At 36.0% G+C, this 14,784-nt stretch overlaps 3 protein-coding genes across 3 annotated transcripts; all 3 read right to left on the bottom strand.

Annotated features, from left to right (window-relative positions):
- Positions 1–124: 124 nt before the first annotated feature.
- Positions 125–4,592, bottom strand: LOC131015549 (probable LRR receptor-like serine/threonine-protein kinase At1g56140). Its single transcript, XM_057943967.1, has 19 exons — positions 3,739–4,592; positions 3,485–3,641; positions 3,325–3,396; positions 3,148–3,219; positions 2,998–3,069; positions 2,836–2,907; positions 2,673–2,744; positions 2,495–2,566; positions 2,346–2,417; positions 2,142–2,219; positions 2,006–2,077; positions 1,864–1,935; positions 1,716–1,781; positions 1,579–1,638; positions 1,450–1,494; positions 1,313–1,377; positions 867–1,246; positions 591–786; positions 125–507 (listed from the first exon to the last, which is right to left on the bottom strand). The coding sequence occupies exons 1-19, from the start codon at positions 3,818–3,820 to the stop codon at positions 344–346; spliced, it is 1,941 nt and encodes a 646-aa protein (XP_057799950.1). The 5' UTR covers positions 3,821–4,592; the 3' UTR covers positions 125–343.
- Positions 4,593–4,663: 71 nt separating this feature from the next.
- On the bottom strand, positions 4,664–6,106 carry LOC131015550 (auxin-responsive protein IAA29-like). The gene is made up of 4 exons (XM_057943968.1): positions 5,687–6,106; positions 5,327–5,532; positions 5,082–5,172; positions 4,664–5,009 (listed from the first exon to the last, which is right to left on the bottom strand). The coding sequence occupies exons 1-4, from the start codon at positions 5,896–5,898 to the stop codon at positions 4,931–4,933; spliced, it is 588 nt and encodes a 195-aa protein (XP_057799951.1). The 5' UTR covers positions 5,899–6,106; the 3' UTR covers positions 4,664–4,930.
- Positions 6,107–8,189: 2,083 nt separating this feature from the next.
- Positions 8,190–11,032, bottom strand: LOC131015551 (uncharacterized). Its single transcript, XM_057943969.1, has 2 exons — positions 10,021–11,032; positions 8,190–9,029 (listed from the first exon to the last, which is right to left on the bottom strand). The coding sequence occupies exons 1-2, from the start codon at positions 10,767–10,769 to the stop codon at positions 8,372–8,374; spliced, it is 1,407 nt and encodes a 468-aa protein (XP_057799952.1). The 5' UTR covers positions 10,770–11,032; the 3' UTR covers positions 8,190–8,371.
- Positions 11,033–14,784: the final 3,752 nt, after the last annotated feature.

Raw genomic sequence — 14,784 nt, forward strand, 5'->3', positions numbered from 1 at the left:
ATATATGTTTGTTATAAAGAGTTTATAATTATAGGTGGTTTTGATTGAAATTAATTTTATGTTATATTTTATATCATATCTTTATATTATTCGATTGTAAAAATTTGATGAACGTCTAAAATAATTTGTTTTTTTTACACAATTGAAAATATATATAGATTCGGCTTCAAACAAAATTATATACACACACTCATCACTATGATGAGTATGTTATGACTTATGAGTAGCTCGATCAATTAAACCAACTTAGAACGAACGTGGTTCGTTTACTATAAACATACACACAAGGGGGATAATGCAGAACACGAACACGAACACGAACACGAACATGAACACGAGCATATTAATCTTTGGGAGCTTGTGTATAAATTTTGGATTCCTTCTTCGCCCACCACAAATATGCAACACCACATATTATGAGCAAGCCTCCTGCACACCCAAACACAATCCCCACAATCCTCCCCGCCCGCTTCCCGTCGCCCTTCGACGAATCCTCGTATGTGAGCACTGCACACGTTTGCAACCTATGAGTAACGGTTAACTTAACGTTGATGTATATAATATACGATAAAATTTTCGTTATCAAGGACCTTGAGAAACCCCAACGGCCGAGACCAGAGGGCCGAACGTGCTCTGGAGAGGAATGCAGCAAGTCCCCTTCCCAGCCCACATCAGATGGATGTCGATCAGCGTGTTCGTCACGTTGGCCTCGAACGTCTTGATCAACGCCCTCTTCGAGCCCCCGGCCTCTTTCACTATGTTGAAATCTTGCAAGACTCTCTCACCCTTGCATTGTGTGTGTGCAACCACAGTCAGTTTTGGATTACCCTGCCCGGAAAGAAAACCGAACTGAAATAACCGAATACCTGAATGTAGACGTCGAAGAGACGCCTACCTAGGCCCATCCAAGAAGCAGGATCATCATCCATCACCACCTCAGCGAAATGGAGCTCGACCCGGTAGACCCCGTTTTCTAGGCCGAGGCCGTAGTATCTGAGCGAGGCGGGTGCGATTCTTGCCGTTTTGTAGAGCTCGGAATCGAGGGTGTTGGTGATTTGGGAGTCCGTTTGGGCTACATAGATTGGCCCATTTCGGTTGGAGATGAAGACTCCGGAGCTGCTCACTGCCCATTTGTTGTTGCTGCTTGTGTACAACGAGGCCGCTCCTAGCTTCTCTGAGTCGTCGTCGTATACAACCCCCTTTGCATCAGCTTGCTCTGGACCTCCACTGTTGACACCGAATGAAGCTGCAAGACAGATGATCATTAGACTACACGCAGCCGCACACGATTGGTGAGCATAACTCGGCTTACTCGAAGGAGCTTTGTTTCTGCAGTTGGTGTTCTGTTCAAGGCACTGCAGCATGGTAGAGGCCTTCCTGCAGCATAAGTAGTGAATCAAATGAATCATTTCCCTAACTTCCTCTCTCTCTCTTGATGAGTTTACTTACTGGTTGTTGAGAGTGACGTCGTTGATGGAAGTGCCGACTGTGTTTCTGCATTCCATGAAGCAAGGTCAGAAAAGTAAAGCAGTTGAATTTTGTGATGAGCAAGTTTGCAAAGGAATGGAGATGGCTTACATGGATACATGGCTCCAATCAAGAGGGATATTTCCAGTGAGAGGATTGAAAGATACGTCTCTGCATTCGTTCGAAACGTAGACATCATTTTCAAGAATCAACATGAAACCATATATATAAGTGAGTTTTGGCCTTACAATGCATTGAGTTTTGAACCTATATCAGAAGGTAGATCCCCATTGAGGTTATTACTTCCAAGATATCTGTAAATGAAGAGAGAGGAATCAATTTCTCAGAGATGTATGCAACTTTGAACTTTTTTTTGATAATCAATGGCTCACTTACAGATACTTGAGTGAAGAAAAGTCCTTGAACGAAGCCGGTATCTGCCCCGTCAGCTTATTGAAGCTCAAGTCCCTGTCGTGGCAACCCCGTTCAAATATAAGATACAAAAACTCACAAATATACATGCACGCGCAGCACTCACAAGAATGTAAGGTTGGGGAAAGTGCTCAGCCGTTCTGGAATTGGGCCGCGGATTTGACAGTTTCTCAATGATCTGTTGTTACAAGTGAAGTGTGAGAAACAGAAACAGTAAGTGAGAGAGGATTTCAAGAGCTTACAATATGGAGAGACTAGTCAGATTCTCTAGGAAATCAAGAGAGCTTTCGCTCGCGCCAACAGTCAGGTCGCCAATTCGCCTGAACAGAATGCATGTGAAACAAGTGGAAGAGAAGAAGACAAGACATTCTTGTGAATGCATGTGAAACAAGTGGAAGAGAAGAAGACAAGACATTCTTGTGATTCACAAGGGAAAATTTTCTTACAAGTTTTCCAGTTTGGTTAGAGCACTGAAACTGTTGGGAATCGGGCCCTCAAGATTCGTTCCTTCCACTCTCCTGCGAACAAGCATGATTCAGAAACAAATCGCAAAAGAAGCAATGAAAGGAAGCAAAAGAGAAACTGCAGTGCATACAGATCTTTGAGTTCAGTGAAAGTGGCCAAGAATTCAGGGAGTTTTCCAGTGAAACCATTATCCGACATCCATCTGAAACGCAACAAAAATATCATTTACACGGTTTTACCAGAATCGAGCATGGTGTAAACGAGCTTAAAAGAATGATCTACCCCAACAAAAAAGCATGAAGAAATACATTATTTGGAGGGATGTGAGATTTGAGAGTTCTTGTGGGATTGGTCCACTCAATCCACTGCTATCGATATATCTGAAGCATCAAACGAGACTGAAGCATCACAAGATGCAACACAGAAACACATACATCTGTAAGAAAAAAGTGAGAGATGATGAATACTCACAGCTGTTCTAACAAGGTCAAATTTCCCAACTCGCGAGGCAAGCTTCCCTGCAAATTGTTCGAACCAAAACTTCTGCATCACAAGAAAAACAAAGGTGGGTGAATCACGACGAGGAGCAAGCAACACCACAGCAATGGAGAGATCATCAGCTTGTAAACTCACAAAGAGCGCAATCTGGTGAGATTGCCAAGCACTGCAGGCACCGAGCCCGTGAAATTGTTAATGCCAAGAGCCCTGCATATTCAACATTGAACATATGTAGCAAATTCTTGAAAATCAAGAGATCATGCAATTCAATAGTTTGATACTAACAAGTACGCCATTTTGGACAGCTGCCCAATTTCTGGTGGGATGGATCCATTCAACACATTCTGATTCAAGTTCCTTCACCATATAAAATGATCAAAGATATCAAATTAACTGATTGAAACAATAAAGATTGATTTTTTTTTTTTTTTTTTGCATCAAACTACATTAATCTATTATTACAAGTCCATCAACTCTGTCAGCAAGAACAGTTCTTGAGGAAGTTCACCAGAGATGTCCAAAGCATATATTTTCCTAAATCAAGTCGAAAAAGGATTCGATCTTAGCTTCAATGGAAGTTAGAGAAACACATGTACAAAGTGAAGATTGAGAATTCACTAACAAGTGTGTAATGTGACAAACTGTCCCATCACAGTCACAAGCAATTCTTGGATTAGCTGAATCAGGAGCCCAAATCGCGTTTTCAATGCACGGATCATCGCTTAAATTCAGCTTACTCCTTAGATTCCAATGATCAATTATTTTGTTGATAGCATCCACTGATCACACAATATTAAAAAACCAAAAAATAAATAAAAATTAGATGAAATGTTTTACTACTATGTAAATATTTCTAAGACGCATTTCGACAAACACCTTCAGCGGGCTCAGTTTTTTGCTGTGCAGCGACAATTTGAAGAACCCAGAATACAGTGAAAGAGAAGCTAAAAAACACCATTTTACGGAGCTAGAAAAACATACAGATCACACACTGTTCCGAGCTGAATAAAGGTGAAGTTCTTGCTTGCTATAAATTGGGTAATATTTGGGCATTTTGGAAGAATCCATCTGCATAGCATCTGCAAAATTGAATTCATTGATTATCTTACTCCTTAAATTCTGCTTGACCTAATAGAATATTCAAATGCAAGAATCTGATAGCTGCATTCACACAAGCTGCCAAACTAGACTTTTCTTGCAGAATTTGGGGTTGCTTTTCATGCAATATTCTTTATATTTGATCATATCATTTATTGTATTCAAATTAATGTAAAATTAAAAATCTAAATTGATAGGAACCTAATTTATAAAATAAGTACTATTTTTATATGCAAAAACCAAGTTGTAATATTCGTTTAGGAATTAGGATATTGCTGCCGGCTTAAAGTAAAATTAATTTCATGATTTGTAATTAATTACAACCAATTGCACCTTTCATTTTCAAGGAATAGCAATGACTACAACAGAAACTACAGTAAAATAAGACAATTAATTTCAATTATATTATATAATAATCTGATATAGTCCGTGATGTTAGACTACTTGTACTTAAATATAGGTGGGAAAGTGAAATGAAATTTTTAGTGAATTTTTTACTAGAAAATCATTGGAGCATTACTTTTATAAAGTGCTCTACATCCATACAAGCTGTTGGATTTTTGTTCTAGGAATTTAGTGACACATTACTTTTCATATTGAAAATTTTCTCACAAAAAAGTCTTTTTTTTTTTGGGTTGGGGGGGGGGGGTTGCTAGATATATATATACATTATTTAGATTTAAAGTTACAATGAATAAGTTAATTGCATGAACACCCTCATGGTTTGATTGGTGCAATGTATAGTAATTACAATTTACAAGAACACCACTAATAGAAATCTCACTTCTGCACACCATGGAATTCTTCAATACGATTTTCTTCGACTAATACTTCACTAATATAAGCTATTTTATTTTTGACTTGGGAAAAGAGTGCACGATCAAGATTGAACTTTAAAACTATTTGCTAACAGAGTAGATCTTCATTGATTGAATGTTTTCGAAGAGATATATAAACTATTTTATAGAGTTTAACGTGACAATAATCGAAAGCCCATTTTATTGTTGTTCTTCAGTATCTCGACCCGCTGAACAGATTCAACAAACTCCCTGCAATTAACAAAACGAACATTAATTATATGTTAATGTAAGAGAAGTGAATATTAATTTTTGACTACTTACTCCCATTCCACATCTCCAACTAGCATCCAATCTCCATCTTTGTCTAAGTACAATAAAATGTAATCTTCTTCATTTCTCTCAATTTTACTATCTGCACATTTATACACACCTTATAGTCAAACTCATTGCATCATACCTATTCCAACGGATTACAAAATCCGTTGAAACGATAATTTTAAAATTTCGACGAATTTTGATCGTTGAAAAGCGACGAAAAAATAAAAAAAGTTTTAGTTAGGACATACATTTAGCAAACATATCGATCAATGTGTTTGTTAAAGCATGATAGGAATCGAAATCCCTAAGATCGACTTTCCTCCCTATGGCCACGCCTTCCATCTTAACCTTCACATGCATTGACTTTTTCACCGTCGCCCCACGTCGGCGGCGGTGGGACAGCGACGAGTCGGTCGGCGACCACCCCTCAATTTCTTGACAATCGTCGTCGGTACTGTTCGTTCAAATAAAATTAAAGAAAAATGATCATTAAAAGCGAAGTATATAAATAATAATAATAATAATAATAACTAAGCGCAGTTCAATTGATAAGACATTTTTTCAACCAATAGGGAGAAATTCAAGCAATTGAAGCTAATTAGTCTTACTCGTCGAGTACGCGGTGTTTCCTCCATTTCGGAGGGCGGCCATCCTCCGCCTCCGGCCAGCCGAGCAACGACAAAGTCGTGCTCTCGAGTCCGACGCCATCTTCGAGAAACACCCGTTTTTGGCTGCGATTTTCCGTCTCTAATACGTTCGAGTCAACGTCTTGAATGATTATAGGGTTGTGGTTGGGGAGAGCAAGTCCGAGGAGTTCCATCAACACTTTTAATACTATATATAACCAATAATGAAATATAAATGTAAGTTTCACTATTTCAATGCATATGTTGAAGGGCTCTATATATAGGATACATGTAACACATTACGTACTTTTCAAAATAAACCCTATGGAGAGAGAGAGAGAAAATGGAGGGGACATAACATTGAAGTTTTGGGTAGGGGAAAAGAGGGGCAGTGATTCAGACAACTAAGAAATAATTACGTGCTAATATTTAAGGACATGTTTGGCTTCTTTAGGGTTTGCTCTTCTAAATCTTATACATATTAAATATCAACCCTTCTCTAATTGTTTTTATGTCCGCCCTTACATACCCCAACATATCTAACATTATATTTCGTATTATATAACTTCATTTATACAGTGTGTATTCATCATAATATAATTATTGTGACAAAAAATATTGTGCTTTAGTTTTAAATATATATAATGAAAGATTAATACTCCCTTCGTCCCAAGTATAATGGTGCATTTCTTTTCGGCACGGGATTTAAGGAGTTAGTGTTAGGAGTTTATTGTATATGTAATAATTAATGATTTTACTTGTATTAATTTTTTAAGTTTAAAGCCAAATATTTAATTTATTAATTTTATTTTTTCTGTTTAATTTATTAAACATTTATTTTTAACTATGCAATATGCAATCACTACGTATTAAATTTAATTTTGTTAGATTAGTGGAGTCGAGGCTTCTCAATTTATTATTTCTTACTGTTTTTTGTTTCTCATCAAATTCATGTTTACCTCGTCTTAGACCTACAATATCCTCCTAACTATTCGACTTGAATTTTTTTTTTTAAATATTAGTGGCTAATTTGAATCTTTATTAATATTTTAGAAGGTCGTGATCTTGAATCACATGGTAGCTTTGCATGGGAGGAAGACATAGGAGTCCCAGGCTATCCACCACTGTTGGAACCATGCCAACATATACATACAAAACACTAATGTTCTCACAGTTTCTAGGATTAGTCGAATCCAATGCCCCATCCTTGCACGTACATGCCCATCCAACCCTAAATTATTTAACTACTTGCACTTGCCCCAATGATTCCCACCATCGAGATCCTCGATTTTGGGTTTAGGGTTTAGAATTTCACGACGGTCGACGATCTCGTTAATTAGATTATCATATTGTGATTTCCTTATTTGTATATTAATTGTCTGAAAATTTAGATATGAGGGTTTACTATAGTTGAGGACTTTGGTTAATTTGAAATAACCAATTCTATATGTGTACATTTAATAATTCAGACAACTATCTAAGTTAAAGGGTCCAAGTGATGTTGTCTATTCATAATAAATAGGGATAGGACTTGGGAGGTCCCAACAACCTAGAAATCACAAGTTGATGTAATGATAATGAATGTGGCCATATTATTCAGTCCAAACTAGTTATCTTCTTACAAAGATACCTATATAATTGATGGATTTTTGTCATCAAGTCCTATGATTTTGCTTTGAAAATCAACTTGTTCGTATGCTAGATTTTTTTTTTTGGGTGTTAATTATAATCTCTCGCCCACGTAGTCCTATATTAAGCGTCGGCATGCAATGAATCGGTGCGAGCCAGAGTGACATAATTGTCTGTATTTATCTAGGGTTTAAGTACAGGGGTGGCGACACTGGGGTAATAGCTTAGGCGCCTTAGTATTTATTTGACAATGAATGTCAGCTCAGTTGGTTTAATGTTTCTCGTCCAATTATTGGGGGTCCGAGTCATCACTGAGGGGGAAAAGAGAACTATTATTGATTCTTTCTTTTTTTAAAATAAATATTTTATATTATAATTTTATATATTTTTGGGAAACTTTTGTTTTGAATTAGCACCTTTTATAGCAAAAAAGAAATCGAACGCTTCTATGTCACATATTTTTTTATTTTAAAAAAACATCCAAGGCTCCAATGGCTATCCTCTCACCAAAAGTTTTTATTTCCCTAAAAAAGAAGACAAAAAAAAAGAAAAGAAATGGACATGTTTTCATTCATAAAAAAAACAATTATCTTGTGTATAATTAATTCTTCGATTGATCTTTTCATCAAAGTAAGATAGCTGCGCAGGTTCATGAACCAAAATGGCTTCTCAATCGAAGATTGTTTGTCTTTATGCAGTAATTGTGGTACTAATTAATCATGTGTTGTTTCTCAAGGTTCATGTACCAAAGGTTGTTTACTTTCCTCATTTGGTTTCTTTCATAATTCCAAAATCCCCCAAAAAAAAATAAAAAAAAAAATAATGTACTTGATATGAGTAGGAAAACTTCAAAGACATTTTAATTTTAAGCAAATCATGGTTACACCTCACATCCCCTTCAAAACAACACGCAGCAAAAGCCTACAAATTTGAAGCACAAAAATGACTGCTACAAAAGATTCACTAACAGTAGAATTAACATTTCCATAATTGAAGAACACAAATATACCATTTTGTGTTTAAAAAAACAAAGACTCCTTATGCAACCATTGCATTGGCTTCATCCTCTTCGTATCCCTCTCCTGTTCCCACCTCACTGAACATATACTGGCTTTGATATTCCATCAAGTACTGCGTCGACCTCTTCACGTCGTAGAAGAGCTCGTACACGCGGCTTATATCTTCCATCTCCACAACCTTCCCCTTCCTCTTCAGGCAAGACAGCGCGGCAGAGGTGATGAGATTTATCGCATATCTCAGCGATGTGTCTTCACCGATCTTTGTGAGCAGCAACTTAGCGTCTTCGGACATCTCCACGTCTTCCTCTTGGCATCTGATGTCCAAGATCTTCCGAATGTCCTCTGCTGTGTAGGGCTGCGTGGAGATGATGAGCAGGCGGTCGAGAAAATCAATTGGGATGCCGTGTGGGGACCTGTAGTTCGTGCCCCTGATGGAAGTGATTCCCCTGTTGGTGGCCACCACTAGTATAGGCGCCATGTCGTTCTCCAATGCACGATTCAGAAACGAGAAGCACTCGATGTCGAGCATGTGTACTTCGTCAATGAAGAGGACACCCGGTATGATTTCTGCTTTTCCTTCCTCTCTCCACTCTGCTACCTTTGTGTCGATTTGTTCCCTAACTTCTGCACGGATTTCGCCAGTGTCGCCCGTAAACAGAGCCAGAAATCCCTGCGTTCTGAAATTGAGACAGTGAGCTACTGAACTAGAAACAATAGGTAAATAACTTTGTGGTGCTCATTCTCAATTTATACTGTAACTTGTAAAAATGGCGTAAATACGGCGCATATCACAGCCTAAAGTTACAGAGAACACACTATGTTTCTTATACAAAGCTACTAAGCTGAGTAGTTGTTGTGGCCCTGTGCCTAGTTACGACTCGAAGGGTAGAAAAAACTAGGAAGTCCAAATATATCAACAGGTACAGAAATGAGCCAATAAATCAAGCATGCAGGCAGCCATACATATATTAACAAGACAACACTTTCAGCAAATTATAGACCATTGTATTACAAAGAACCGGTAAAATAAAACACTTGTGTCGAACCAGAAATGACATAAAACAGCATTCTAGTAGTTCATCTCAGTCCCTTCCACTTACACTGATCGGATTCGTTCTCCCAACCATGGCTAGCAGCCTTTGGCACCTAACCAAAGATCGATTATTGATGACAACTCTTAAAAGCTCTCTCTCCAGTGTCCAGATATTAACAAACTAGTCACGAGTCACGTCCTATTGCATATTCAACGTCCTAAATAAAGTAATATTTCAAGATTCTAGAATTCCACTTGAAAGCAGGCTAAAATGTGACCAGAGGAAAACAAGTACTAACTAAAGTAGTATGATTATGACTTAAATTGAAGTGTTGGAACACAAAATATAGACTCAATCACATGACCTTACCTGCTAAATTTGTCAAATACATCATTCTACATTGTTTTGAGTCTTTGATTACCTTTGGCTTACAACTTACAAGCAACAAGCAAAGCTCCCATATAATCGACTCGTTTTGACATTGACTCAATTAGCCATATACACAAAGACAGAGAATACAAAGCCAACAAATATTCCAATCACCAAGACAAGAAACACAAGCCATTGAGCATATAGGTTCACATTTTCATCACACAATTAAACAGTGCATCACAACATGATAAACAGAAACTACCTGCTGTTGATAACATCAATCTCATGAAGCGTAACGCAATGCACCACTTCCTTCCTCTTCTGCAGCTCACCATCGGGGCACTGCACGAACTTCGTCTGAGGCCCCATTGCATCGTAATCCCTCGACCTCGAGAAAGACCTCCCGAGCTTGGTGATCTTCCCCGAAGCCTTGTCAATCCCAATCACATCACCACTCTGCACTTTCTCCTTCCCCAGGGCTTCAATCATCTTCCCGCCCAAGTCGTACACCGTCTCCATATCCGTCGTCTTGAGCGTGAGCTTCCCCGTCTTCGACGCCGCCCCGGCAACAGCCGGCCGGTCAATCTGTATCTCCACGACCTCGCCCTCGATCACCTCCGTCTCCTCCTTGATTCTGACCCCAATCGCCTTCCTGAAGGCCTGCATTAGGGCCTCGGTTTTCGACATCTCCAGCGAGAAGAGCTCGCTGCCGGCGAGCATAGCGAAGGGGGTTTCCTGCCCGATGGATTTAGCCATGCCCATGGCGATGGCGGTTTTGCCCGTACCGGGCTGACCGGCGAGGAGGACTGCCCGGCCGGCGATTTTGCCTTCCTGGACCATCTTGACGATGACGCCGGCGGCTTTACGGGCTGAGGTCTGGCCCACCATGCCCTCGGAGGAGGAGCGGGCCTCGAGGGCGGAGTCGAGGCCGAGGCCGCGGATGTGGGAATGGGCGCCGATTCTTTCAATTCGCGTCAGGTCGCGCATCTCTGAGAGCTTTATCTCCGCCATGGCTGAGCTTTCGAGGAGAGAGGGAGAGAGATTTGGAGCTCAACCGAGGAAAAGGAGGAAGATGAAAGAGGGTTTAGGGTTTTGGACTTCAAGTAATTTCGAAAATTCTTACTATTTGTTTAAGTTAAAACAAAATAAAACTAGTATGTGTGACAGTGTGAGTGTGTGACGCCTAGAGCCAGAAGGTTAATGGTACTTATACCTCAAAATTTGAGATTATGATTTATGAGTTCGAGTTAGAGGTATTTGTTGCACGGTTTTTTAATTTATTTATTTATAAATATAATCTATCTATATATATATATTAAAGCAAAAAAATAAATTTTATCATATGTGGCATCTTATAATCACTCCATTTTAATTTTCCTCAATTCTCATTCATTCTTATTTTTTTCTAAATTTTAGATATATATATATATATATATAGGGTTAAGTTATACTCCCTCTGTCCACGAAAAAGTGCCCTACTTACCCCTTTTTTTTTTTCCACGAAAAAGTGCCCTGTTTACCTTTTTGTACATTCATACCCTTTACTTTTCAATTTATTTACAACTTATGTCATTAATAAATCCACACTTTTATTTAATCTATGCAATTAACCCACACAATTAATCCCATTTATTTATTTATTTTCTTAATTTTTAGTTTATTTAATTATTTTCTTAATTTTCAGTTTATTTATTTATTTATTTTCTGAATTTCAAGTTTATTTATTTATTTATTTTTGAATTTTTAGTCATTTATTTCCAGTTTATTTATTTATTTTCTGAATTTTCAGTTTATTTATTTATTTATTTATTTCCAGTTTATTTATTTTCCATTTTATTTATATATTTATTTTCTGAATTTTTCAGTTTATTTATTTATTTATTTTCTGAATTTCAAGTTTATTTATTTATTTATTTTTGAATTTTCAGTTTATTTATTTCCAGTTTATTTATTAATTTCCAGTTTATTTATTTATTTTCTGAATTTTCAGTTTATTTATTTATTTATTTTCCATTTTATTTATATATTTATTTTCTGAATTTCAGTTTATTTATTTATTTATTTTCTGAATTTCAAGTTTATTTATTTATTTAATTTTGAATTTTCAGTTTATTTATTTTCCAGTTTATTTATTTCCAGTTTATTTACTTATTTATTTATTTATTTCCAGTTTATTTATTTTCCAGTTTATTTATTTATTTATTTTCTGAATTTTCAGTTTATTTATTTTTTTATTTTCTGAATTTGAAGTTTAGTTATTTATTTATTTATGAATTTTCAGTTTATTTATTTTCCAGTTTATTTACTTATTTATTTATTTATTTCCAGTTTATTTATTTATTTTCTCAATTTTCAGTTTATTTATTTCCAGTTTATTTATTTTCCATTTTATTTATATATTTATTTTCTGAATTTTCACCTAATAAAATAATGCCAAATAGTTAGTGCAAGATTAGTAAAAGTAACTACAATACATTAACACTACCCTTTTAGTCTTTTACACCACCTTTACACCACCTTTTTCAGCTTTCTTAAAACCCGTGCCAGCACCCAAATGGGGCACTTTTTCGTGGACGGAGGGAGTATTTTTTTTTGCACCCCACTGAGTGGACATGGGTGATGGCCCAGGGCCTTAAAAAATTGAGGGCCCAATTTTTTTAATATATCTCATTAATTATAGACTTTATGTATACTAAAAAAATACTATAAGATAACATGATTTATTGTCAAAAATTCAAAGTTCAATTTAAAATCAATTTTAAATTAATTTGATGATAATTGTGTAACATAATTTTGAGGGCACAAAATTTTAAATATATCTCATTAATTATAGACTTTATATATACTAAAAATATTAGGCAATATAACTTATTGTCAAATTTATATTATATTAAAACTTCAAAGTTCAAATCAAAATATAAAATTATGCTGACAATGCCAGTTATTTGAGATCATCAATGTCCCTAAAGAGATTGAATGATTTGACAATATCTGCTGAGAGCAGCGGTTCCCGACAGACGCATGTTTGAGCTGGGATTCGATGTGGGAGCAGAGTGGAAGAGTTGCTGGGCGCCAACTGCCACGACCCATATACGGGCGGTTTTGAATTAGTGGGGCGAAAAATTGTCCGGCAGTTAGTTTCAGCTTTAGTAGCAATTTTCAACCTAGTGATGGGGGAATGTCCATCACATATATTATTGTAATAGGTTGTGAGCCGAATGGTAGGGTGGTGCACGAACCTTGGGCATAAAGATAGGTCCTTATAATTTTATTGAGGGAATAAAATTAAAGGTTGGGGCGTGGTGTTCTCGTAAATTGATGTGTGTTGCTTGAGGTTGTTCATGAATTATGTCCGCTGCGTGTGAACTTTGATTCGTGCATACATTTGTGAGCCTCATACATTCTAAGTGTCAAAAGAGTGTCGGTGAGGGAAGAAGCTGGTCGGATTGTGGGAATTCGGCGCTGCACGGGGCGAAAAATCCAGAGTGGAAGGTTGACCCTTTGACAGTAGCCCACCCCTATATATATATATATACAAATTTATATTTTAAGCTAAAGTGTTCTAAAATGAAAAAAATATAAGTTTAGTCTTAGTAAGTGCGTTAAATTGTTATAATACAAATATAAATATAAAAATAATACCATATAGTACAAATATAAAAAAACATAATAAAATAAACAAATTTAAAAATGTTATGATTTTTGATCATGACAAATTTTAAATTTCATCTTTGCTAGGTTGTACTCCCTCCGTCCCACTTGAAATGTCTTGTTTCTTTTAGGCACGGTTATTTAGGAACATGTTAATTAGATTATTAAATAGTGGGGTGTAGAGTTAAAAAAAGGTGATGTGGGCCCCAAAATTCCAACCTTTTGAGAATAACTTTTTCCATAAAAAGAAACAAGACATTTGAAGTGGGACGGAAGGAGTATTTGTTAATTTAATCAAAATACAAATTTTAAAATTAAACTATATATTCATTATATATACAGTACTGTGCATATTTCAATAGAAATTTTGTATAAGTTATTTTAATTTATTGTGTATATATTATATCATCTTTAATTTTGTCATGTATGAACAAAATTAAAATTAAGGGTAAATTCATGAATGGGCTAAAGTTTATGTATTTATATTGCAACTTTATATAGTTGAAAAAATAGTAAAATTCACTAATAGTTTGTGGATTTACAGTCAATTAATGCCTCAAAAAAAATATATTATGAAATGCAACTTAGTAAAAAGTAATTAAAAGTTCCAAAAACACTTTCAAAACTAATAGAAAATTTGAAAGAAAAATATCTAGATATTTTGGTGGAAATTTTTGAAATAGATAATAATAATCGTTAGTTAAAAAAGTTTTGTCAAGATCTTGGTCATTCATTTTATATCCTCCAATTATAAAATGGTTTTATCTTCATTTTAATTCTATTATCTTTATTAGAGCTATTTTATATAATAATATAAGTAACTTATAAAATTTTATTTTCTAAATATAATATTTTAAAAAATATATTTTTTTTACCGTGCATCGCACGGGAGTAATACTAGTTATGTATAGAAAAAGAAATTAAGGGATTTTATATTGACGGCCAATTTTTATAATTTCGCCCACGGCCTCATTTTTCTCAGGACCGGCCCTGGTTGTGGTGTAACTTTTCACTTTATAAATAAAATTTATATCAAACAGGGAATATATATTAGCCTTTATACTGCATTCCCCAGTATTATGATTACCCCAGTGGCGGCTACAAACCCCATGATCTGAATTAGCAAGCAAGATATATCTCTCCCCATGACGCAGCCAGCAGTCAAAATCCATAGGATCAAGTAGAACTGTCTGAATTAGCAAGCAAGATATATCTCTCCCCATGACGCAGCCAATAGTTAAAATTCATAGGATCAAGTAGAACTGCGCACCAGCGACTACCTTCGTTACTTATCTACTGCATCTTGTAGGGCGAGTTCTTTTTGATGAAATTTAAGGGCTCTTTAATTTTTTGAAAGAGAGGCTCTATGTCAAAA

Source organism: Salvia miltiorrhiza, chromosome 3 (genome assembly GCF_028751815.1).
Source record: "Salvia miltiorrhiza cultivar Shanhuang (shh) chromosome 3, IMPLAD_Smil_shh, whole genome shotgun sequence".
Classification (NCBI taxonomy): Eukaryota; Viridiplantae; Streptophyta; class Magnoliopsida; order Lamiales; family Lamiaceae; genus Salvia; species Salvia miltiorrhiza.

Bases quoted from the DNA above. Each gene is read 5' to 3' on its own strand.
- LOC131015551 (XM_057943969.1), bottom strand. From the start codon at position 10,769: ATGGCGGAGATAAAGCTCTCAGAGATGCGCGACCTGACGCGAATTGAA. The intron at 9,030-10,020 runs GTAGTTTCTGTT...TCTCAATTTCAG, and splicing joins ATTGATGTTATCAACAGCAG to AACGCAGGGATTTCTGGCTC.
- LOC131015550 (XM_057943968.1), bottom strand. From the start codon at position 5,898: ATGGAACTCCTCGGACTTGCTCTCCCCAACCACAACCCTATAATCATT. The intron at 5,533-5,686 runs GTAAGACTAATT...TTGAACGAACAG, and splicing joins AAACACCGCGTACTCGACGA to TACCGACGACGATTGTCAAG. The intron at 5,173-5,326 runs GTATGTCCTAAC...ATAAATGTGCAG, and splicing joins GATCGATATGTTTGCTAAAT to ATAGTAAAATTGAGAGAAAT.
- LOC131015549 (XM_057943967.1), bottom strand. From the start codon at position 3,820: ATGGTGTTTTTTAGCTTCTCTTTCACTGTATTCTGGGTTCTTCAAATT. The intron at 3,642-3,738 runs GTGTTTGTCGAA...TTGTGTGATCAG, and splicing joins AAAAACTGAGCCCGCTGAAG to TGGATGCTATCAACAAAATA. The intron at 2,418-2,494 runs GTATGCACTGCA...GCTTGTTCGCAG, and splicing joins TTCACTGAACTCAAAGATCT to GAGAGTGGAAGGAACGAATC.